The sequence below is a fragment of the Megalops cyprinoides genome, chromosome 22 (genome assembly GCF_013368585.1).
Source record: "Megalops cyprinoides isolate fMegCyp1 chromosome 22, fMegCyp1.pri, whole genome shotgun sequence".
NCBI lineage: Eukaryota > Metazoa > Chordata > Actinopteri > Elopiformes > Megalopidae > Megalops > Megalops cyprinoides.
The window spans coordinates 22,768,582-22,793,892 of record NC_050604.1 but is presented as its reverse complement, the minus strand read 5'-3'; the positions used below and the strand labels follow the sequence as shown (position 1 = coordinate 22,793,892).

The 25,311-nt window shown below is 43.1% G+C and overlaps 1 protein-coding gene across 1 annotated transcript in view; it reads left to right on the top strand.

Moving 5' to 3' along the window:
• galntl6 (polypeptide N-acetylgalactosaminyltransferase like 6) overlaps nucleotides 1-25,311 on the top strand; it is a 130,599-nt gene that overhangs the window by 85,206 nt on the left and 20,082 nt on the right. Inside the window, exon 6 of the mRNA XM_036517112.1 lies at nucleotides 22,881-23,066. Within this exon, the coding sequence (XP_036373005.1) occupies nucleotides 22,881-23,066 (186 nt within the window). The remainder of the gene's footprint in view (nucleotides 1-22,880; nucleotides 23,067-25,311) is intronic.

Sequence of the window (25,311 nt, the reverse complement as noted above, 5' to 3'; positions counted from 1 at the left end):
ACAGGCGGAAATCGGACAAGATGTGTCCTGCAATAGAGCTACCTATGAAGAAGCCACTGTCAGTCATTGTGATATCAGGGGGGCTGTTGCTGGAGCAGATGGGTCTGCCCCAGCCAAATATCTGGACTCAGCTGGACCCGATGCTTCCTAGGATTTCAGAACCATGGACAGCTACAGACTTTTTCATTTCAGGACCCTGGACAGCTACAGTCTCACACGCAGACACATGCCCTCGAAGTACATTGGCAATCAACTCAGGCATGGCTTGCTATCTTGCACCAGGCCTTGTATAAATTTACTGCCCACTGCCCATGGCATTTACAATTAGGCAAGGGGTTTGCAGGAGCAAACTGTCTAAGATTAGGGAAAAAAAGAGAAAAAAACACTCCTTGAAGGCATCTCTATAGAGAGGTAGTGTAGCATAGTGATAAGGAGCAGAACTCGTAACCGAAAGGTTGCTGGTTCGATTCCCTACTGGGGCAGTGCTGCTGTACCCTTGGGCATGGTCCTCAATCCAGAATTGCCTCAGTAAATATCCAGGCATATACATGGATAGCATGCATAGATTGTACCCTAAGTAAGTTGTTCTGGATAAGAGAGTCTGCTAAATGGCAATAATGTAATGTAACACATCGAGATTTATGGCCTGAGAACCAGTACTTTGGAGCAGGAACACTCCTGAAGCATGTTGTAGCCTGAGTGCCTGTTCCAGTATTCGCGGTGAAACAGATGCCACAGCACCAGTAAAACTTTTATACGCCACGCTGTTACGGCACTGCAGAGCTTTGGAAAATCACCAGGAACCCCTGAGCTAACTTCAAGAGTTTCGAGGTGGGGAGTAAATGTAGCAGACCTTGACAAGGTTGTGAAAACTCTTGCCGGGGAAACTTTAATGGACATTGTTTCGAGAGGGAGCGCTGTAAAGTTTAAATTTAATAGGTCTTGTTGCTGGATCAGCAAATAATTCGAGCAGGAGGAATTTGATGAAGACTCTGTGGTGCCGGTGGCAGTCCGGTCGAGTTCCTAGCTTAGCACAGCTACTGCACTGCTGTAAATGAGGAGGATTTAATATCAGATGATCTCACTGATCCAGATGCAGCTTCAAGGTGCGGCCATAATGACCTCCCAGTTGGTGATAGCTCAGTTCTGCCCCCACACCCTGACCCTGGATATGTCTTTTTTTTTCTTCATGTGAATAGTTAAGGTTGTGATTAGGGTTATGTCAGCGGTTCCTGGATCAGGCGTGGGCGGGTGAAAGTATACCAGTGTACAGTCAAGGTCAGCATAGATGCCCGTGTGCAAACGTGAATTGAAAAATTTATGTAAGTGCCAAACCGCTGCTAGAGCTAGCTGCCTCTCAGTCTGCTTGTGTGAGACTCTTCCACATTCAGACAGTCCTGTGTTGGGTTATGAGGAAGCAGGTGTGCTTTCCACAGGCATCACACAGTGGAAAATAATGAACAGGATTAGAATCGGCGGCAGCACCAAGCCACTCGGACTTCATGGCCTAAAGCTTTCATCTGTCAACAAGATAAATCCAAGCCTACGCAAAATAAAGTGGGTTTTTTTTTATATTTTCAAGAAATCATCCGCGTTTTTCTCTGTCGATTTTCTTGATTTGTTTTGGGGCTTTTTGTTGTGAGATGTACTATAACTATGTCTGTCCAAATGTATGAAAGGAGAGTTCATACCTTGCGGTATTTTGTAGACTGTTGACATCATTCTGGTAACATTACTGCTGTTGTTGTCTGTTTGGCCCAGGAAAGCAGTTGTCAGACCTTGACATGAGAGGGATACAGAGATGAAGAGATATTATTAGAAGCCTGTTAACCAGCTGTGTACAGGGCAGTCTCCTCCTGTAGCTGCTGTTTGGATGTGAGGCCAGCTCTGAAGTATTGCAGTGGCCATGCTGTGCACTTTTTATGTCTCTCTCTTACAGAGCATCTGTATGAGCGCCTTACAGAGCGCCTTCAACAGCAGCTTCAGGTCGACATCACTGACGACCTGAGTCCGATCCTGTGTGAGAGTCACTCAGAGAAGGATGGGATGTGAACGTGCCACCTGAGCTGGTTGTTCTGGCTTCCTGACTTCCCTTGGTCCACACCACGCTGCTCTCCTCCCACTCTGAGAGTCTATTTTCATGCTCTGTCTGTGCGCCTGACCTTAAAGGTGGCACCTGACCTTTCAGAAAACCGTTTTTTTTTTTGTATTGATAAAATCCATGGCTGAGATTCCAGGTTTTAAAGGCCCCGTTTGCGATTGCACTCTCCTCCCACTCACCACCATGGAAGTCCCACAGAGCTGGACGGTCGCCGTGGCGATGGTGTTGCGAGACCGAGGGATGCTGTTGCTGTAGTTACAGCTTCACTGTGCTTCCTCCTCCCACCTGCAGACTGCCCAGCTCATACGCTGAAGACCAGCTCCTTCACCTCTGTGTCACGTAGGGCTTCTGTCAGCTCCGCTCTCACCAATAGATTTCCAGCTCCCATTTAAAAGGATTGGGGGAGACTTCATCTGTACTTTATTGCTGTTTGGCCTTTTATGTGCTTAACTGATGGTCCTTTGATCCACAGTGCCATTCGCTGAAATTTCTGGGACGCTTTCAAAGATGAGAAGGCATGTACTCTGCATTAGTGTGGATTGATGGGGACTGCCTTCCATAAAGTACTACATGTGAAATATGCCTGGAGCTGGAGGTTTATTTCTGCATTAAGACTTTATTTCAGACATGTCTGCACTGGGAAGAGTCTTGACTCTATGCTGTCTGAAGAAGACCGAGGTCAAAAATGTACATAGTGTGTCGGAACAAGTGCAGTAACAAGCCAGGACACCATGTTCTGCAGGATTTAATGTGTATCTGTTTTGATTTTTGTTTTTTGCACTTCATAAGTAGTTGGAGTGTTGTGCCATATTAAAAGTCAATGCACTCTTTGCAATTCAGAGGCCTGATTTTTTTTTTTTTGTGATTTTGATATGAGTCTTGACTCCTCATAAGCATCTCCTTAAAGAGCCCACACACCTGTGTTCATTTACGCACTGCAGGCCCGGCCTCTCCCTGCATATCTCCCCACACAGAGGAGATGAGGAAGGGCTCATGGAGGCAAAGCAGGGGCCATGGGCTCTCCGCCAGGGAACACACAGACTCACTTTCCAATTTCGCACTGCCAAGATCTCCTATAGAGAGGGGGGGAGGCCCGGCCCTCGTCAGTCACGCCGAAGGGGTTTTCAATATTAAAGACCCGCCTGTTTATTTACACAGGCCTGAGTAATGGAGGCGCTGAAATTCAGATGAAGGGTAGCCAGACAAAGCTCTGCATGAGACATCAGCCCTTCAGAGGCAGGAGGAGTGAGTGACACTCGCCGGAGTGGAATCAAATCAGATCAGGAGTGATTTCCTCACTGTGTTAGAGTAAGAGAGAGATGAGAGAGAGAGAAAAAACAGAAATCTTTCTCTCCTTTGATTTCCCACACAGTATTTCACTACAATTATTTTTACTCCTATGGATTCATCCCTGAAAATTCCATCAACTAAAGTTAGCACAGACTGCTGTGTTTGCATTATATTACGTCATGAGTGTTTCACGTTTGCTGTGAATTGTAAATACAATAAAATACTATGTTCTGATGTCATACCAGTTTAATTAAATATTAAAATGGGCTCCACTGCAGAACGAAAGAAAAGAAAAAAACAGGTTGTGTTTCTTTTATATTAGAGTCAGTTATATTCCGTAATCACTTGTGGTCATGACTTCAGAAGAAAAACTAGATTCTTTCCTCAAAGACAAGCAACTGTAGTGGATCAACTGACAGAGATGACCTGGAAATTATTCCTGGAAATGAGAACATCTGCTTGTATTATATTAACATTTTATAATATTTAATGCAACACTGGCATACACTGAATCACCTAAGTGAATTGTGGCCCAGTTTGTTGTGACTATAATTAAATAAACAGGCACCTGCACATATCGTGTTGGTAGAGACATTTTGTCATTACTCTAAAGGTCTGTCTATGAGTTCACTTAATCTCGACACTCAGGAGTCCCCGTCTCCAGTTTTAACAGGGTGGCATGATGTTGAATCCCAGCTGCAGCAGAAGAAGGGAACAGCTTGTAATAAATTCACAAATATGTCTGTAAACTGTCAATCAAGCCTAATTATCTGAACCACCAGTGACATTGTCTGAAACCATCTGCTGAATTTGATTATCATCATTCTGCTCATTATTAAATACAAATCATAGCCAGTGCAATTGGATTAAGTGTGCAAACACAGGCCCTTTGTTAATCACGAATCTGTTTATTTGTACGGTATAATGGGAGGGAAGAGTTTTAAATCTGTGCAGATATATTTAATTATGAGTTTTGAAATAAGCAGAGCTTGCGGTAAGAGTGAATGAAACGTTGAAGGCATGAATTTGCTCAGTTCAGTTCAGAATGGTAGCTACAGTAGCATGAAGTTAGACAGAGTTAGAACAATGTAAAGCAGAGACCTTTTTAGCTGTGGCAGACCCCAAAACTGTCTCAGGTAAACAGTTCATGCTCTCAGATAGGTTTCCATTAGAGAAAATTTCTAAGTCTTACAGTCACAAAGGGAACGGTTTAGCCACATAGGGGGGGACATAATTGGGCGTGACACTGCCTCGGCTGTCTGCTCCCTCCCATTCGGTTCCCATTGTTCTGACTTCATTAGCTTTCATTCTCCAACACAAATTCCATCACAGCAAATTATTGTAGAGCTGCTTCAGATATGCCTGTGCCTCCAATTAAAGCCCTTGTTATCTTTATTCATGCATTTAAGATGCTTCATTACACTTTCAAAAGAGTCACCTAAATGCTTTGAAAACCTTTTGAATAACAGTTAGGTTTTAACCTGTAATCAAATGCATTGTGTTTACTGTTAATAGATGCAATGCCCATTGATTCTGAATAGCTCCTTTGAAGAGCTGCTACTCTCTCTGAGTGATTGGCAGCCACAGACATAGCAGGGCAAAGTAGAGCCTGGGCTGTATCAAAGACCAGCCCAAGAGGCCCTCTGGAGCTCATATAGAGGTTCATGTGGAGAGGTTGGAGTCTGTGTGGAGCCCCTGTCACATGTCAGAGCTGTGAAGATCATTCAAATCCTACTGAAGTCTATTGGAAAAAGAAAGAAACAGAGAGAGAAGGCCAGAGATGGACTAAGTTCGAGGCCCTGCTGTCTTCTAGTAATGGTGAATTAACCTGACTCATTATCTGCCCTTGGTTATTAATTTACAGTCTTATAATTAAGGCTCATCGCCTGGGGAGGCAGATCTCCGAGCCCCGGCAGGCTGCCGGGTGGAGTTTGGCGGAGTAGAGCGTGGCGTTGAGTAGGGGACGCGTGCCGCGGCCGGCTTGGAGAAGCGGAAAACGTGCCATAGACCCAGCGGACAACGCTCCAGCAGTCGGTTCGGAGTGTCCTTGACTCCCCCTCCAGCCTTTAGTTTCCAGTTTCCGGGAGATCATTAGCTATCTCCAGGGTCCCGCTTTGATTAATGGTTATTACACAGGTAAGTGGCAAGGTCAAGCATGAGGAAGAATTATGAAGAAGGAAATGAGAGTGTCTGGTTGCGCTTCTGACCAGAGGGGGGCTCAGTGCTCTTTAGTACCTCTCCGTGAGTAAGGAACACAAAGGCTGAGGTAATGCAGCCCGACTGAGAAAAACAGAAAAACACAGGTATCGCGGATGGCCAATTAAGTCCCAGAAGTAAACGGATTACAGTCACGATTGCAAGTTACAATGTGATTATAATGTAGTGGAGAGCAGTGCAAAGCAGGTGCTCTTCCTGTCATAGACAGAAAGACAGTTTTTCAATTTTTTGGTGAATGGCCAGGGTTGTATCAAGTATGTTTGATGGAGTGAACAACAGATGACTAAGTATGGGTATTTTTTCTTAATGAGTGCTTCACCTTTTGAGTGAAGTATGAGTATGAGAACACATTTATGTTTATGAAATAGATTTGCCAATGCAAAGAAACAACTGCATTCTGATTATTGAAAAAAATGTCATTGTCAGTGAAAGGTTGTGGATTGCCTCTGTTTAAATGAAGCATAAAACAGATGATTGAGAGAGATGGATGAGATCCAGCAGTACAGTATGTTGGTCTTAGTCACCACTTCCTCTCAGCTTTGCCCCCATGGCTGTGTGTGTTAATGTCTTCTACCCATGCAATCTAGTGTCAGGACGAATCAAGCGTAATAACCTGATGAAGTGCAGTGATTGCACAATGAATGGTTTTACAATACACTCTCATGCTGGAGTGCAGTGTAGCTCACCCGAGCTCACCACAAACTGCAGCCGATTCAGTTTGGATTGCCAGCTTCAATCCCAGCGCGCTGTGTGGCTCTCTCCCCTGCAGTCAGTGTTGAAAAACTCTCTCTCTCTCTCTCTCGCTCTCTCCCTCCCTCTCTCTCTCTCTCTCTCGCTCTCTCCCTCCCTCTCTCTCTCTCTCTCTCGCTCTCTCCCTCCCTCTCTCTCTCTCTCTCTCCCTCTCTCCCTCCCTCTCTCTCTCTCTCTCTCTCTCTCTCCCTCTCTCTCTCTCTCTCTCTCTCTCTCTCTCTCTCTCTCGCGCTCTCTCTCTCTCTCTCTCTCTCTCTCTGTGTGCAAGAGCGCGAGAGAGAGAATCCTGATGTGTGAGCAAAGAGTCTGTGTTCCTATCATTTCCTTCATTTGATCTAAAATGCTGGCATCTTAAGTCTTCAAAAAAAGCCACAATTTTCTTCTAAAAAGATGAATTTGACGAAAATCTTCTTTTGGATACCCCCAGTTCCCACTGCAGAATCTCTGTTCTGTGCCTTGAATCGCTGCTTGCTGTTAGTGAAAGGGTTATCACACGGTGAAGCACGATAAGCACACAGATGGTGTGTGGAGCCGTGCCTGCTTCTGCCCGGAGCAGGTTGGCAGTAAACTGGTTTTTACCTGCCGAGTACCTCTTCAGATATCCAAGAAACTGCTTTTCAAACTCTGTCTCCTTAAGACTTCTGTTCTACAATAAGAATGTTTTTCACTTGGTTCAGCAGCCAACCAGATGCTTCATTGAATGCGATGGCTACTTTGCAGTGACTTCCAAACTTTATAGTAAGAAGTCAAAAGGGCGTCCCCGTTGTCCCTATAAGATGTTTCGTGTCTTTGTAGAAAAATGTGACCAGTTTGATATGGGTAGCCATTGACTGAGTGTAGCCGTTGCATTGGAGGAAGAACTGTTTTTTTTTCCTGCATGGTTTAAATTGAGCTCATCCAAAAAATATTTCAGTTGTCACTTTTGTGAAACGAAGTTCATTAATTACCGTTATGAAGAAGTAACTGTTTTCTGTAACGCTGCTATGTGAATGGACAGAGAAGAGAGGTGTTTTATATGGCTCTGTAAGGTCAGAAGCGAACTGTTGTCCTGTGTCAGTTTTGTCACGTGTAACACTTGACTGCTTCATCCTCAGGAGCTCGGAGAATGTATACTGAAATCCAGTGCAGGTGCATTAAATGCAGATATACTGTACATCTAGTACATCTGTACACAATATAGTGTACCAGAGGTGGGCTGTTCCAGAAGGGTAACAGAGTGGCATAGCGGTAAGGAGCAGGACACAGAACCGAAAGGTTGCCGGTTTGATTCCCTTGTGTTGTACCCTTAGGCAAGGTACTTAACCCAGAATCGCCTCAGTAAATATCCAGCTGTATAAATGGATAACATGTAAAAAAATGAAACCTATGTAAGTTTCTCTGGATAAGAAAGTCTGATAAAAGCCAATAATGTACTGTAATGTAACATACAGGGGATTATACTAACAATGTGTTGACTGTCTATATTGATGGGTTGCATTTGCGACAAGTAGTGTAGCTCAGTGAATGCTTCCAATCCACGTCTGCAAATTGTGTTTAGAACTAATGAAGAGACTAAATAGCTCTGATTGTTAATCATACAGAGATGAATATTTCATAACACATCGTGTGATGCTTCAGAAAAAAGCGGAGTGATGCCTTGATGTTTTAATGATCCGCGCTTTGTTGCTTTTTTTTTCCCACTGAATCCAAAGCTTGTTGCATCTTCATCCAAAGCTTGAGAATGGCTCTAATTGGTTCCAAAGGGTGCACATTTGTTTTCCAATATCTTCTTCTCAATCTTGGTTTACAGAAGTAACCACGTTTCTGGTTCGCTCTGTACTAGGAGTTGCTTTGTGGAGTTAAAGCCAGCTAAGATCTTGCCAAGTGCAAATGTAGGCAAGTGTGAAAATATGATTGCTATTAGTGGGTGTGCTATTTATCCGAAAGAAGAATTAATGGCAAGTGATGCTAAATTTGCACAAAAGTTTGGCTTTGGCTTAGCAAAATCCCCAGCCATCACTGAACAGCATGCACAGTGTTGTTGAACAAAATATTCTGCTGTGTATGTCATATATATATTCCAATAATTTGTTCATATTTTCAAATATGCACAAGTTTGAGACTTCAAAAAAGTATTTTACATTCTTACATTTATATTTAATGTGACACATTTAGTGTGTCTTGTTGTTTTGCAGATTTTTAATGTATTTTGCCATCTTTATGTATTTTGCCTTGGTGCAAGATTACTCCATCTAATATTGTGTTCTTGGTACATGCATGCACTTGGTGCTTAGAGAGAAGAGAAATATGGCAGCGCTGCTGTTTCCTATAACCTTGCTTAGTGACACAATGACAGAGGAGATCACATAAGCTTACACTGCAGACCTGTTTTAATGATGGACAGGCTTAATAATAGAGCCCAATTTATTTTGGTCAGCAGGAAATTATAGTTTAACCCGTGGCAATGTCAGCTCCATTTTATGAAGAGTAGAGCCACATAATGAGTATTTCCTCTCTTGCAGACACCAGAATTCAAATTCCTGTCAGGACAGGGCGCCATTCTGTGTTATTACATATAAGGCAGTTATGTCAGGCAGACTGTGACCGATATCGTTTTCTTTCTTTTATGAAGTTGAAAAATTGTATATGTGTATGTAAATATGTATTTTTAAAGTTTAAAAGCTGGCCACTATTGCAAATGAGTTACCTGCTCTCAGCCTTTTTTCCTTTCATCTGTCATTATTCTGTTATTAATTGTGTGGGCAATATTTTAGATTGTAATCATCGGAGTCACTATAACCATGAACCTCCCTTGGCTTTGGGGGAATAATGCCAATTATTTTTTTCTTGAGAGCTCTCTTTCACATATAAAAAACTCATTTCCAGCACAAATAATGAGATTTATTGCATTACAAGTCTCTAACTTCCAGGCAGAAAATGCCATCTACAGCTGTAATTGCGTAACCTTGGAAACACGTCTTTCGACTATCATTATCAGAGCTCTGAGCTCTAATCCGTTCAAGGAGACCCCACAGCAAATTTTGAGTGTCCATTTCTCCGGAGTAGGAGGGCTGAATCCATTCCCTGTGAGACTGTTGCAATCACTGGTGAGGTCACAAAGTCGTCTGCACAGACTTTCCCACATATGGACTAGATGTTTTGCTTCTCTATGTGTTTCATATTGAAGTTTCGGTCTCTGCCTTTATACATGTTCTGATTTCCTGGCTGATTGTAATCGTTCTTGAAGAGGTTTGATCTAAGACAGACTTGGCCTAAAACAAAACAGGTTTGAAACTGTAAGTTTAAAAATGTGAATTCTGGAGAGATGCCTACTACCCTCTAATTGGGCTAAGGGATCATCAGATGCTTTTTTGATTTTTTTTTCAAGTACTCAGCTGCATTATGCCACTGGTGTGGAGACCACTAGTTGTGTAGCTGGAGACACACATCTGGTAAGCGAGGCCAAGGTAAGAATGACCACTCTAGGGCAGTTTAAAACAATTCCGTTGCACACAACTGACAACTGAAGTCCACTGACCCAGCCCTCTGCACACGCCTCACTGCCCTCCTCAGACTGGACCAATCAGGGTTCAGACTCGTCTCCCTGAAGCCTGGTTTAGAAAAGGTTCCTGGAATCAGCTTTCCAGGAATCACATTTCATAGAATCCAAGAATCTCATTTTGAGTGATATATCAGTTATGGGAGAGTGAAAATCCTTACGTTAGATTGCAGTGGATGAGTTATTATTAAGGTTCAGTTTTAACAGGAAGTTTTTTTATATGACATGCAATACTGTATCTGAGGGAACAGGAGAGAAAAAAACTATTTTTTATTGTCCCCACCTTTCTCTTTATTGCTCTATCTCTCTGTCTCTCTCTCTTCTTTGTCTTGCCCCTCTCCCTGAATTTTACAGCATCTACTGATTCACCATCATCCGGAAATGAAAACCGTTTCATTTTATTTCAAAAAGTTTTGGTGTTTGCATTTTGTGACGGCGGGGATAGAGTGGATTAAGCGTTTAAGCCGCAATGTTCTCTCCACAGTTCTTATCGCCGGCACGTCATGTAGACGAGGCGAAGAAAAGGCACATTTCACAACTTCCCAATGGACGCTGCTCGTTACAGGGAGGATGAGGGACAGCGAATGTCACAGTGATGCAGAGATCCATAAAACAGGGCTGACTCAGGGGCCTTTCACAGAGCCTCTGTGCTCTGGTTCAAGACAGCCATCACTGGGGTCCAACTGCTGCAGCACCACACCGATATTAGTTGGAGAATATGGTGTAGATTAGAATATGGGAATGATACTGGCACAATGGCTCCCTCTACTGGAAGGTGAAGTAACAAAAAAATATGCTGTTAGAGATAAGCTTTCCGAAAGTTATGTGTAAGCTGTTTAGCTATTTCATTCCTCGAAAGTCCATTGGAGGGAAACACCTAGATATGGTGTATTCAGAGAAATGGCCTTCACCAAAGTAATTCATGCAGGCTGTATATACACATATTTATTCTTGCTCACTTTGCACTGTACTCATTCCTGTGTGCTAATCTGAACGCAGGGGTAATTAGTATTGTTGACATAGTTGGATCATGAATTCATGGAGGAATGGATGTGCCTTTGAAAGTACCTACCATAGTTGCTTGAAATAGCTTTCCAAGGGGGGGAACGGTTTATGAATTTGCATTCAACAGAATGGCTTTAATTCCTTTAATTGCAGTAGCCCTCTAGGGCCAGAATCAGGAGTGTCAGTCACTGTAATAGCTGTGATGTGAGGACATATTCACAACCAGGAGTCTGTCACTGTAACAGCGGTGATATGAGGTTATATCCAGAACCAGGAATCTTAATCACAATAACAGCTGTGATATGAGGTTATATGCAAAACTCTTGTTGGGAGATGCACTGGATATAGACATGAAAATAGCCATCAAGTCGATAGTCAAAAATACAACAGGCCCCTGGACTCTCTGTCTCACAGCATGATTCGTTTATTATAGTGCAGCCTGGGTCTGTATTTCTGGCTATTCCTGATAAACTAGACAGATACAGCATGATCAGTCATTATAGTGCAGTCTGTGTCTTTTCAGCAAAGCATGTCTTCACATCCAGCTGAAAGTATCGTCTTTGATGAGAGGATGCATTTGAAGATTCTGACATGCTGTTATAAATAGCATTCCTTGCTCGCTCATCTCTGAGCTGAAAAAAAAAAATAAAACCTTTGAGTTGGACAAGTTGTACAATCACACTGATCCGCTTCTGTTGACTTCTGACTTATTGCTTCCATGCCATCTAGAATTGGTTTCTTATTTATAATACCCAGTGAAACTGATCACAGCTGGCTACAGGTATGACCTGATTAGATCAGGGCTGTATCTCTGGCTCCTCTTCCTTTTGGAATAGAGTGGTCAAGCTGGAGCACAGTAATGAAGAGCTTCAGTTTTACTGAGATTTCAAAGCACAAGGCATTTGTTTGGCAGTGATTCTGTCAGACCTAACAAGTGCAGGCACATTGCGTGCCAAAAAAATGTTTTTATCCAACCCAGTCAAATGTTTCCCACATATTTTGGGCTGGAGCCAGGCTGTCTATTATGTGGGGGTTAAAGAAATCAGAGAGGTGGGCGGTGCTGTCTTATTCCAGCAGATGTTGAGGAGACTGTAAAGACTCCTCTCAGCCGGCTGCTTAGAGCGATCAAGGGAAATGGCAGATACAGGCTCTCAGTGATGCTGTGAGGGTACTGTGTCCGTATCGTACCTGAAACTCACACCTCCCCATGTGGGCAGAGCGGCTCTCCTGGTCTGCAGGTAAAACAGAGGTGTTGATTGCTCCTGCTAACCATGTTTCCCAGCATGCCTTGCTTCCTCTTACACCCACTCGTTTTCCCACTAACACCCACACAGGTGTAAACAGCACAGCAATACTTTACTACCTTCAGAGTGGGTGAGATCACCAGCTCCTCAATAGATTTATGACTTTTACAACAGGTGCATTTTCTTGACGGATTTTTTGGACCTGAAGTCAAATATATTGAGAATTTCTTTAAGAAACTGAAAGAACCATGATATTTATGTTTAGAAATATTGGGATGGCAGGTACGGCATGAGGTAAGTTATGGATTGGTGGGGCGCACCACATACCTATGCATCAGACTTTGCACTGAATACAGTATTTGGTTTGGATGGGGGTGGGCAGGAAAATGTGATTCAAAGAAAAACAAATATGGTGAAGTTTCCTCACCCGTATGAAAGGGAGTGTTTCTGTGCTTAATGGAGCTGGCCTCCCGCCATTTCATTTAGATCTGATTTTCAAACCAAGCTGAATAATTGCTGAAGAAGTTGGTTTAAAAAGCCATGTGGAAGAATAATGGCTTTGTGTGATGAAACTCATCTGGGTGTACGTGAGGACACTGTAGGATCATGTATATTTTTTTCTCTGTTTGGGCGTGATCCTGGATTATCTCCAGAGACACATATTCCGCTACATCCCCTGCCATTAATCATATTTTTATTGCCTTAAATAAAATAGCGAGCAGCGATGTCCGGGACATTGATGCATGTCCCACGTTTCAGAGGCGCAATAAAAGTTCTGCTTATGGAAACTTTTTTTTTCCCTTTTAATATCACCCATCTGCATCATTTGGCGACTATAAAGCTATATAAATGAGTGACACTTTCATCAAGTGCAGGTGGCTTTAAAGTGTCTCTCATGAAGTCTTATACATTCTGTAGAAGATGCGTTAATATCACTTTTCAAGATATGACTGTATTATCAAGGCCGAGAGGTGTATTTATCTTGCTCTCTGGAGAAGACTTAATGCATATACACTGATGAGCCAAAACATTATGACCACTCACAGGTGAACCAAATAATGTCGACCACCTCCAAACAAGGGCACATGTCAACGTCTGGGTAGATTAGATGGTAAGCGAACAATCAGTTCTCATAGTCAACGTGTTGGATGCAGGAGAAATGGGCAGGAGTAAAGACCTGAGAAACTTAAGGGCCAAATTTTTATGGCAAGGAGATTGGGTCAGAGCATCTCTGAAACGGCAAGGCTTGTGGGGGTGCTCCCAGTCAGCAGTGGTGAGAACCTACCGACAGTGGTCCAAGGAGGGACAAACCACAAACTGGTGACAAGGTGTTGGGTGCCCAAGGGCGTGAGGGCAACGAAGGCTATCCCATCTGGTCCGAAATGGCAGAAGGTCTACTGTGGCACAAGTCACAGAAAATTTGAATGATGGTTACGGGAGGAATGTGTCACAACACATAGTGCATCACAACCTGCTGCGTATGGGGCTGTGTAGCCGCAAATCGGTCAGAGTGGCTATGATAACCCCCTGTCTACCATCGAAAGCACCTAATAATGGGCACGCGAGCATCGGCACTGGACCTTGGAGCAGTGGAAGAAGGTCGTCTGGTCCGATGAGTCCCGTTTTCTTTTAGATCACATGGATGGCCATGTACGTGTGCACCGTTTACCTAGGGAACTGATTGCACCAGGATGCACTGTGGGAAGAGGACAAACCAGTGGAGGGAGTGTGATGCTCTGGGCAATGTTCTGCTGGGAAACCCTACAGCATATTATGCAGGTGGTCATGATGTTTTGGCTCATCAATGTGCATACACAGCAGTATCATCCAGTATGGGCTCCAAAAGGCACTGTGGCCAAATTCATTTTTCAGTTCCTGCCATTTACAGCTGGAGTTCAATTGAGACCCACCCCCCTCCCCGACTGAAACAGCACAAAATAGAAAACAGCACCATTTTTAAACCCATTGATTCACTGGACTTTCTTCCAGGAAGTGATGATTTAACACAGTTTGTCTTTACAAAAGGTACATTTGTTCACCTCTGGCTGTGCAGTAAACCGGTTTATTAAGTTTTTATCAGAGAAATGGTCTCTTCACTCCATTTACTCATTGCGCCTCCAGGTTTTTTGCTGGGGGGAGATCCCCCGCTCCCATAGCAACACTCAGAGTTTACCACAATGCACATAACCTGTTTTTTCAAAGACAGTACATTCCTGAATGGAGGTATAAAAGAGGTCGGTGTTGAAAACTTGACCAGAGAGTTGCAAGTTCAAGTCCAGTTTGGGGAAAGTCTGTACTGTTGTGCTTAATCTGTACTTAATCTGAATTGTGTCATTAAATGTGTCCAGTTCTATAAAGGGATAATTTGTGAAATGGGAAGTTGTGCTAGCCATCCTGGATTATTAAAATCAGATGTGATGTTTCTACTGTCCTTTCGATCTACAAGGTGTATTTCCCTAGTGAATCATCAGTGATTTCACTCAAGCAGCAGACAGACTCTTCGTTTTTTTGAATACTGTCTGATTCCTGAAGAGCTTCCATCAGCGTCTGTCTCAAACACCAGGGGGTGGTCATAAGCAGGTTTCCCTCAGGAGCTCAAAGCATTAGAAAAACTGGAAAATTTTCATCAAGAGAGCCCAACTTTGCACCTGCTGAGTCCTGCTGAGCATGTAAGTGCATCTCACTCACAGCGGATGAGCCCAGAGTGAGGGCCTCCCTGCAGTGTGAGGCAGAACCAGGGTCCGAAATGCGTCTCCCACCACAGGTGACGAGCTGTGTCTGAGGAGAGCAGCGCTGTGCTGTGTCTCATGACCGCAGTCATTGCTCTCCACAGCGGCTGTCGGTGCTCCTGAGCTGCTCCTCCTGCTTTCCTCTCTCCAGCTTCCAGGAAGCCTCCTGGAGACCGGCTGGATTGCAGTGTCTATGAAGAAACAGGCCCTTAGAGAACAGGAAAAGTACCCAAGGCCCGACAGATGTGGGAAAGAAGGGAGAGTTCTTTGTGTGTGATGCTGATGTGCTATTCACGGTCATGGGATCTCTTCCCTCGTTGCTTTTAATTTGTGGTGTCTGAATGAGAAACTGCTTTGAAGAGCTCTGTATGTTCCAGAAATGTTTAACCTTGCCATTAGGAATATTTTCTTCATCAGTTTCCTCTCTGGCAGCATTTATGTTTTTGAAGAAACAAGCCCCTTAGAGAACAAGTAAAGTATCCAAGGCCCAATGGATGTGGCAAGAAAGGGATTGTCCCTCATGTGATAGTGGTCCCTCATGGGACCACAGTATCAATAATTTTCTTTTTGAATAAAATTTAAATTCATTCTTTGGAATTTTTTGACTCCTAGATGAGACATCTTCAGGTATAGCACTTTGTTTTCATGAGGTCCCGTGGATGGACTGGTGATTCATGGTAATTTTGCTTCAATATTGTATACCTGTGAATGATAGTCCAGAACTGCAGCAATGTAACAGGAAATTTGCAAAGGGTTAGTGTTTGTTGTTCAGCCTTTCAGCCACTAATTTATTCATGTATTCACCCAACGATTAATCCATTTAAATCTGAGTACTCTAACACTTGTAAACTGTTGTTTTGTTTCTGTTCAATTGCAGACGTGTGTCACGGTTAATAATGTGATAAATACACACCAGGGTTAGCGTCTGAGGCTTGAATTATTCTGCTGAGAGAAAGTGCTTTTTACTCTAATGGATTTTCAGCAAATAGCCATTGCATTCTGTGTGTAAGGGAGGGGAGACTGATTGTCTGCTAGTGATTGTCACTTAAATGGGTACATCATTTGCCAGCAAAGTTGTCTCCCACTTTGACTGCCAGTCTGACGCGGGGAATGAATATTTTAAATGCATGGTAATTTTGCTGGAATTACCCACAAAGTGCTTCTACCTCAATGTCTGTTCTTCCTGAGCAATCTTCCCATCTGTCACTTTCTACATATGATCAATTTGGGTTGTCTGACGATAATCTCGCTAGAGAGGGGGTTCGGGAAAAACAGCCACTGAACGGACATTCCACGTGGCTGTGAGTTCAGTGCTAAAGCTTGAGGAGGGAAAGACACCCTCACTGTGAAAAGTTCATTAACGACTGTAATTAATGTAATTAAACATGGACATCAGAGTTTGACCCTCTTTTATCTGAAAAATAATATTTTCATTGTTAATAGTCAGTTTCTTTGGGGCTCAATTTCCGAAATTCAAAACTTTCGTAAGACTCCTAATTAAAATGCAATTGCTACTCATTACAAGGGAAGAATGACTTGTTCATTGAGCTCATTATGTGTTTGGTGCCATTTTCTAATTGCTATATGGTAAGAGCTGTGCTATATGTTCATCGTGAATAAAGGTGCATTTCATGGACTCTGGATATTCCCCCACAAGGCTGCTGTGGTGTGTTTAAACAGAGGGCTCGTACCAGACTGGAATGTATACCCTCTAAAACGGGAACGGAGCTGCTTATCACATCTAACATTTGGCTGGCAGGTAATGTCAGAGGCCAGCATACGGATGTACAGTGGTATTTAGTCTAATGACACAAGAGCACCATTAGCATTTCCCACTGGGCCATTCACATTCCCTTCTGTCTGAACCAGCTGTCAAAACACAGAAGTGCTTGCCTATATTTCATTCCTAGTTTTAAATGTATCTCAGAATCTTCCTTTGAGCTCCAGAACCAAGTTTCATTCTTCCTCTAAATGCATTTCTTGTTTGTGTGTTGTGTCTTTCTGATCTTACTCAGCACATGCACTGTTACTCTCACTGGTGGTCGTGGACTGCACAGCATGGCAGACATTTCTGTAGGTGTGTCCATCAAAGCTGAGGGGACTGTGTGACTGAAATGAATCAGTCCTCTGCTGGTCCTCTTATCAAGCCTGGTTCAGTAGATGGGCCATTAGGATGGCTGGTTTTTAACTACAGTTTCCACAGGCTACTTTGGTACTGTTCACATTAAAAAGATATGTGTGTGTGTGATTGTGTGTCCGTGCATGTGTGTGTAGTTCTGTTTTTTTATTATTATGTGGCCTCCTGGCATATTTTAAAATTTAAATATTTCTTATTCTGTTCGGTCTGCACCATCTGGTGTTTTGGATAGGAGAGATCAATCAATGGTCAGTTTGTTTTTTTAGTGACAACATTTTTTTGTTCATCTGTTGGGGTGCTGTGAAGTCAGTGATGATTAATGTTTAACCATAAAATAAAATCTTAGTAAGCCTATCAGCTATCTAACTGCACTGAATAAAAATCAATTGCTACTGGAAAGTTACACATGTGATTCCATAAGTAAACCTTATTTGGTCACACTTTAAACAAAGTGTTGCTTATAAAGGCTTTATGAAGCATACGTAAGGTCTTCACAAACACGACATAATGCCTTCATAAACCATACACAAGCGAATGTCATACTTCATAGTGTGAGACATAACACTTTCTTATGCAACACGTTATACCACATGCGACATAACCAAGAATGTCACCTGGTTAAAGGCTACATGTTATACCATTTATAAGCCTTTATAAGCAACACTTCGTTTAAAGTGTGACCCATTATTTAAAAAATAGTATGTCAAATAGTTTCTTAATTTCTCTACTGTTCATCAGTTTTAGTTATTTTACAGTTTACATCAATTCAAAGTGTCTTTTTCTTGCCAGTGTCAAAATGTAATCAATCAGCTGATAGCAAAATGTATTTGTATCCATTTTATAGTCATTTTACTGTTCTCAGTAATGGTGGGTACTTCATTGTTCAATCTGACGTGTTAGTAGTGCAAAATCTACAGCGGTTGAGATGAATGGCTTGCTGTAGAGTCGGACAAAGTGAGGTTCATCTTTCCCATTCAGCATGTTGTGCTGGTGAGTGAATGAGCTGAACCACAGAGAGAATGAGTTCACCTCTGCTCTGATTACGGGCCACGCTGGGGTGTGCTTCCCCCCCCCCCCCCCCCCCCCCCCCCCACACACCCACAGCCAGAGAATCTAATCTATTTATCCTCCTGTGTGCTCCACCATAGACCAAACACAGGAAGCAGGAGCTGATGGATGTCCTCTATGACATCACAACCAATAGCATCACAATTACCCATAGGCGCTCCATCGGGCAATGTATTATATTTGAATGAATCAAACTGTTTTACATTTCATTGATCATTTCTGAGGGTCTCAGCTGCGATACAAGCACATCCTAATATAGCCTCTATCAAGGCTGTGTATGTACTGCTTTGAGTGTCATTCATCAAAATGAAGAACTTTCTTTAGTGCCTGTCAGCCGTACTCACCAGTAAATAGACTTCTATAGCCACTTCTACACATCTCATATGGACAAACCCATACCTCCTCCTGCTCCATTCTGCTTTCAAAGGGATCATTGTTTTATGAATAAGAATGGGACCCCTGACCGTCATCCTGACCCTGAATGCAGTGTGTCTGTTACAGAGTGCTTTGGCCTACTCAGCCACTGTTCACTTGCTGCTCTCTCAAACATCAATCACAGGGAATAAGAGTGATGGAGAGCAGGTGAAGAGATAGAGGCTGATGTCTCCCTTTGCAGACTGAACTAAGTGCACTCCTAGCCAGTCACTCTGAACCTACTCCTCTGTGTGCTCTACTCAGTGCTACTGCACGAATACTCTCCCCTGTGTATGGGCGAGGCAGCACTATGTGTGTCCCACAGTGCAGTACACACAGTCGGGGTGCTGAGAGTCCTCTGTTCCAGCTCTGACACGACCCCCCCCCCACTGTATCCAGCCTGCTCCAGCTCACCGACACCCTGAAACCTCCCTGCAGAGTCTGTGCTCCATGCGGCATGCTTCAAAGAGCACTTTAAACTCACCCCGTCCCTCTAAAAAGCATTCAGGCTGACATTTAGCAGCACGTCACACATTTTAGTGCCACTGCTTTTTATTCTTCCTTTCACATGGTAACCCGTTGTATTAAAAAGACATTGCTATCAGAGGGAAATATCCTGATTTTTTTTTTTTTCATAAGAAGCCTGTGGTTATTTGGTTTATGACTGGTTTCAAAGCTCTGCTTTTTAAACATCAAATGTTTCAGAGGAAAAGAAAGGAGGTGGAGGAGGAGAATGAATTATTGCTGATTGTATTTGGAAACTGGGTGAATGGATGAATGGAATCCTATATAGCGCTCTAGCAAGGAAATAGAATTCACAGCTAATGAGTCTCCTTAGGTTTCTGATTACAGGCTTCTTTTGTGGTTCTTTACAGCGGTAGCAAGACAGAGAGCTTTAAGCTAGCAATGGGGCAGTATTGTGGTGTAGTGCTAAGGAAACACTGTGATTTTTCAAAGGTTGCTGATTCAGTTTGCACTGTGACTGGACAATGGCCTCAGTAAATACCCTGATGTATAAATGGATGACATGTCAGAATCATAACCTATGTAAGTTGCTCCGGATAAGAGCATCTGCTAAGCAACTAAATGTAATATAATGGCTATAGATTATTGTGGTTAATGAAGTTTCCCTTTCACATACGGATCACCCATCAGTAGATTTTTTTTAGCATTACTTCATCTTTGTGCTTTGTTATTATGTCATCTTAATTATAATAAATTTTGAGGTCTGAAAATAATATGGTGTAATTGCAAAGAGCTTTAAAAAACTTTAAAAAGACCAGCTGAAAGTATGAGTGGCTAATTAGTCCTATCCAAGGCATGCAAACATAGTTGAGCTAAATCCAATTTAGCTGTAGGCAATATCGCAACTCATTACATTAGATATCATGTATTATTATTTATCAATTTTATTGTGTAATGGACTTGGTGAGAGTTGTAGTGTCTTGAAGTGGAAAGGGAAAACAATGTTTCACCAACAGGTGCTGTTGTAACCATGAACAAGGTACTTAACCTCTATTGTTTCAGTGACATGCACAGCTGTGTAATATAATGTGTGCAAATGAAAACAGTAAGTCAGCATGGATGATGGTGTCAGCGAACCAAATAATGCAGAAATACTAAATTAACAGCAGACGTATATGAGGAATGATAAATGGGTCATACAGTATTTATCTCATTGGAGGGCAAACAGTAAAGACACAGTCCAAACCATTAATGTGCTGTTCCACTGCAGTGCTATGGGCTGTGTGCTTATTCTCTTTCCAGACAAGCTGGAGGGAAGAAAGCAGGCTTGATCATGTGTTACTGTTGTTTTATTCATTGGCCCGGCAGGCCCAAAAATAACGGAAATATCCAAAAGCGTTGTAAAGACGTCTACTTCAGTACATTTCCTGTCACTAGCATTTGCTTTCGTACACATAATGAAGTATGTTTAATTATAGCATCTCTGTTCTTAAACCATCGAGACACTTACAGTTAAAAACAGTTAAAGGAAGAAAAGCACATGAGGTTTAAGAAGCTTAGTGATGCTGTGATGAATATCTGAACAATGCTGAACAGGGTCTCTGTGGTTTCTTTGCGGTCAGTTATTATGTTTATGCTTCTGCTACACTAAATATGATTGTCAGCGTCAGGATGGCTCTAAGGAATCAGTTTTAGGATATTAACCATGAAAATATGTGCCACCTGAGACTGCAGGCAGCTATACAAACAAGAGAACAGCAAGCCAATTCAACGGAGTGTAGAAGTGTGATTATGCAGTCAAATCCCTTCAGATTATACCAAAGATGAAATTCCTGTCTCTTTAATGTAAAGAAACAGTACGCTTTGATTTCAGCATAGATCCTTGTACTAATACTGTTATGAGCTGGGATGTACCCAGGGGAAACCCTGGCTTTCTATATTCATGTTAGCAAAAGGGAAACAGCTCTTTTATTCAAGACTGGCCTAAGGCACAACTCAAAACAAAGAATTATCTTATAAAAAATGTTTTTTTTTACAGAACATCACTCAATATGTGTGAAATTTGTGTGCTTCATTCTACATAATATGGACACCCCCTCCCCCCCAAAAAACCCCTTCTATCTCTCTGTCTAATTATTTTTGATTTTGTAAACCTGTCAATGTTGCCAAAACAATTATCACTTTTATTAGTCCCTATAATAGTAGGTGGTATACACCATAGTGTTCTTTGAACTCAGTTAATCTCTCTCCCCAAAAGATACAACGGTTTAAATGAACTATTTCAGTCTCTTTTCCCAGTTCTTTAAAATTTGATCCATTTCTTCCCAAACAACTGTAATTAACTATTCTTGGTTTTTTTTTTTTAACCAGAGCAGAAATCAACAGAGGGCATCTTTGATGTAATGCTTAGAGTTAAGGAGAAAATGCAGACATTTGAAGGCCTTCTTCAGCTCAATGACTTCAGCCTTTACAGTAGGGAGGGAATCACGCACTGACTTATTGGAAAAGGCCTCGAAGGCTTAGCTTTGGACGCATCACTGGGAACAAGGGCACTCTTTATCATAGGCTGTCAGTGCAGTCACAGGGATATGAAACTGGGCTTTTCCATAACTGTTTACCTGTCACTTCTCTCCCACCTCTGCGGCGTCTGGCGTTGGGCTGGCATGTCTCATACGCGTGATTTATGACCTCATTCAGTCACCCGTACGGAGGGCGGCGTGATATAGATCTCTTCCAATGGAGTCCCATTGGAGCCGTCCCCAGCCTCTCTGTGACACAGCGCTCGGGACGCTCCCATCTTTCTCTGCGGGAGCGCAGCGCTGTTGCTCTCAAACTGTACCCGACACTTTTATGGGGTCCATTTGTCTGACAGCAGCATAAGGCTGAGCTTTGATGGTGTCGTTTTGGTGGTGTCATGTGTGCACCCTGGTCCTTGGATAAAAAGAGCGCCCCCCTCAGGCCTATAGAGGGATCAGGAGGGGCAGAGGGAAAGGACACAGTTCTGTTACTGTAGGAGATGTCAGATTGCAACTAGCTCTGGCGTATCAGCGGACTTAGGAGGACTCCACTTTTATCAGTCTGTGTACAGACAAATTGAAGGTAGACATACATGTTGATGGATGGTAGATGTACACGCTCCTTGTTGTCTTGTTATGATGTAAGCATATTCATCTTGATCACATGACTCCATCTAGCTCATGCTTCCATTTCACTGTGACTTTTTTTTAAAGAAATTTGTTCCTCGTGGGCTTCCATAGATTGGAATGGCTTTTACATTCTGATTAGTGGTAATCCTGGGCAGCCCATTGTTAATGTCACATACAGAATGGTAATGAAGCCTGAACAGTGGCAGCATCTGTAGAAGGGAGATAGGACTCATATAGGTATTCATGACCAGATTCACATTTTTGCTGGTGTTATTGAATGGTCTGAAACTCCCACAGGCTTTGGGACATACAGTTACTGTGTGTAAAGAGGTTGACATTTCATCTCAACCTCACTGCAACCTTGCTGGGTTAATCATATCTTTTGAAGGGGTCAGAGACATTATAATGTAACACTGTATGGGAAAACTTTAAAGAATGAAATGGGGTATTATTTTCTCCTATTTTAAAACACATGTAAGTGTTACATGTTGACTCTCTGAGCATATCCAGAACTTGCACCAAAAGAGAAGATAGGAACTGTTTGAATGCTAATAATAACATTACAGATAACATTACAAAGAAGACAATTCAGAGTTCCCAAAAGGAAGTGAGACCATAGGTCGAATTCCCAGAAGGAAGTCACACCATAAGTAGAACTGCTTAAATGAATTGATGCTATCGGCTGAGGTCCCAAGGGGAAGTGACGTCACTCAGTAATTGAAATGCGTTGAGTATCAGTTGTTAACGCTGGTTGTCTCTGTGCCTGTGGTTTGCAGAACACCTGAAAACGCGCCTGGAGGAGTACATGGCCAGGTTTCCGAAGGTGCGCATCGTCAGGACCAAAAAGAGGGAGGGGCTCATTCGCACCCGTCTGCTGGGAGCCACAGTCGCCAAGGGAGAGGTCTTGACCTTCCTGGATTCCCACTGCGAGGCTAACATCAACTGGCTCCCACCTCTGCTCGGTAAGCGTGAACCGCCAGGTTTCCATGGCGAGACAGCGGGCAATGTGGTCTTTCACACCATCCCAGCAGTCACGACACGCACCCTGTGTGCTGTGTCACCGAGCTCGGGGTGATTTCTGTCCCATCGAATCGCGATTTCCATCCCGCTGGGATATAAATCCGTTTAGATCTCATGGGCCGACCCATGGACCTGCCCTGCAGCCAGCAGAGCTCCGCGGTATAAACACGTCATTATGCCATCAAAGACATTGTGAATGAATTGTTGCTGGCAAATTTTAGGATGAGAGGTACAAGACGCTTACGCTGTGGAAAGGTTGGATGAGGGAAGACCCAAAGAATCCCATATTTTGGATATATCTCAGAATGAGCTATTTATTTTCAACCTCAATTATTGCCACTTTCATGTATGTGTGTATGTAGCAATGTATGTATGTAACTACATAACTACATAACTATGTATGTATGTATAACTACTATGAAAATTGCATGGCATATACTGTATATATATACAGCGTATATTTTGACAGGAATTAAAAGATTGACTCCTTACATTTAGAATTTCACATTTTGTGTTCATGAGGGTTAAACTTCCATAAACTAATGAATTTGTTGCCATTCACAGCACATGGTTTTGTGCCGTTGTTAAAATGATGTTGCTCATATCTTTCCCTGTGTGCCTCTCTACTTTTTTGCAAATTTCCTGCGTGTTTATGCAGGGCGGCACAGTGCGCGCCGGGAAGCCTCCTCTCAGCAGCTCGCCGCTGTACAGGCAGATACAAACAATAGGGAGCGATCAAGCCGTCAGATACTAGGCTGCTGTTTGCGGGCCCAGGGAAGCAGGCCGACACTCGCCATCCTCCCCTCGTTATCAAAGGCAGACACACAGTATGGCCCTCTTTAATTGGCTCCAGTTTGCTGTGCAATCCCTCCCTATTACTTCCAGAGCAAGATGCGCCGGCCTCACACTTTAAATTAGGTTTGAGAGGACACTGCGGTGAGCTGGTGACACGCAGGCAGCCATCGTGGGAGAAATCAGTCGTCTGCTTCGGATTCTCTTTGTTCTGCGCTCTGATTCCGTCCCTGCTGACACACCCACAGAGATAAGAGTGCATTTCAGCTGCTATTAAAGAGGTTCTACTGTGACCTCACAATAGTACGTTGCCTCATCGCACCCTGCGTGTCGTTATTAATAGTAGGGCCAGCAGTGCGGTGTGGCAATAAGGGGCGGGGCTTGTAACCCAGAGGTTGCAGGTTTGATTCCCAAGTGGGGCACTGCTGCTGTACCCCAGCATCCTTTTAGCGAAGTAATCTGGCCGCAAAGGTCAGCAGCTTTGAGTGACCTATTGCACAACGCCATGATGTTAGAGTGTTTTTTTTGGTGTAAAATGTATACTCTGTACATGCCAGTTTGTTTCATCCATTAATCCCATAAAGCAAGTGGGCCTCCTGAGCTGTCCCACTACCTCTCAGCTCAGGGCTTTGTTTTCTTATTTCTTTGTTCTCTCATTTTAATTTCTTAAAAACTACACTGCCTGCCTCTTTGTCTGCAGTACAGCAGACCTGGCATCAGAGACTGTCATGCGGGATTCATAGTTGGACTGTTTGGTGCCCGCATCCGAAATCAGAAAAACAAAAAAGGCTGCCTTCTGCCCCAGTAAGCACTCACAGATGAATATTTCAAAGCCTTTGGGCAAATGAATACTGTTTCAAATCAAAGTCCATCTACATCAGCACCACTATACTGGCCTCAGCATTGGCAGAATCTCCCGAGACCATTCCCTGATGGCACATCTTGACTTTGATATCGCAGGTACCACCCTTTGAAAATGAGCAGTCTTTTTTTCTTGTTGTCGGGGTGGGGGTTGTTTGGGGAGGGGGGTGATAACTGGTCATTGTCGACAGTTGTCTGCTCTTATTTGTATTAATTCAATTAACTCCACATGAAATGCTTCTCACCAGCCTCGTTCATTTGCGGCACACACAAATAGCCTTGTCACTCAGCCCTGGCCCTGAGGGGGGGGGGGGGGTGGGGGGGGGGGTTGGCTGCTGATGTCTACAGGTTTTTCATTTTCGTCAGACACTTAATCACCCGATGAAACTAATCATCGCTTCGTACCTATTTACCGACCTTTCCAGTTCTGCCGACGTCAGTAGAGTTGGAGCCCCTGCTGCGTTTCAGACATTTAGTCTCGGTCTAGACAGGAAAAACACTTCCTTTCTTTCACATCACTGTTACATGACATTA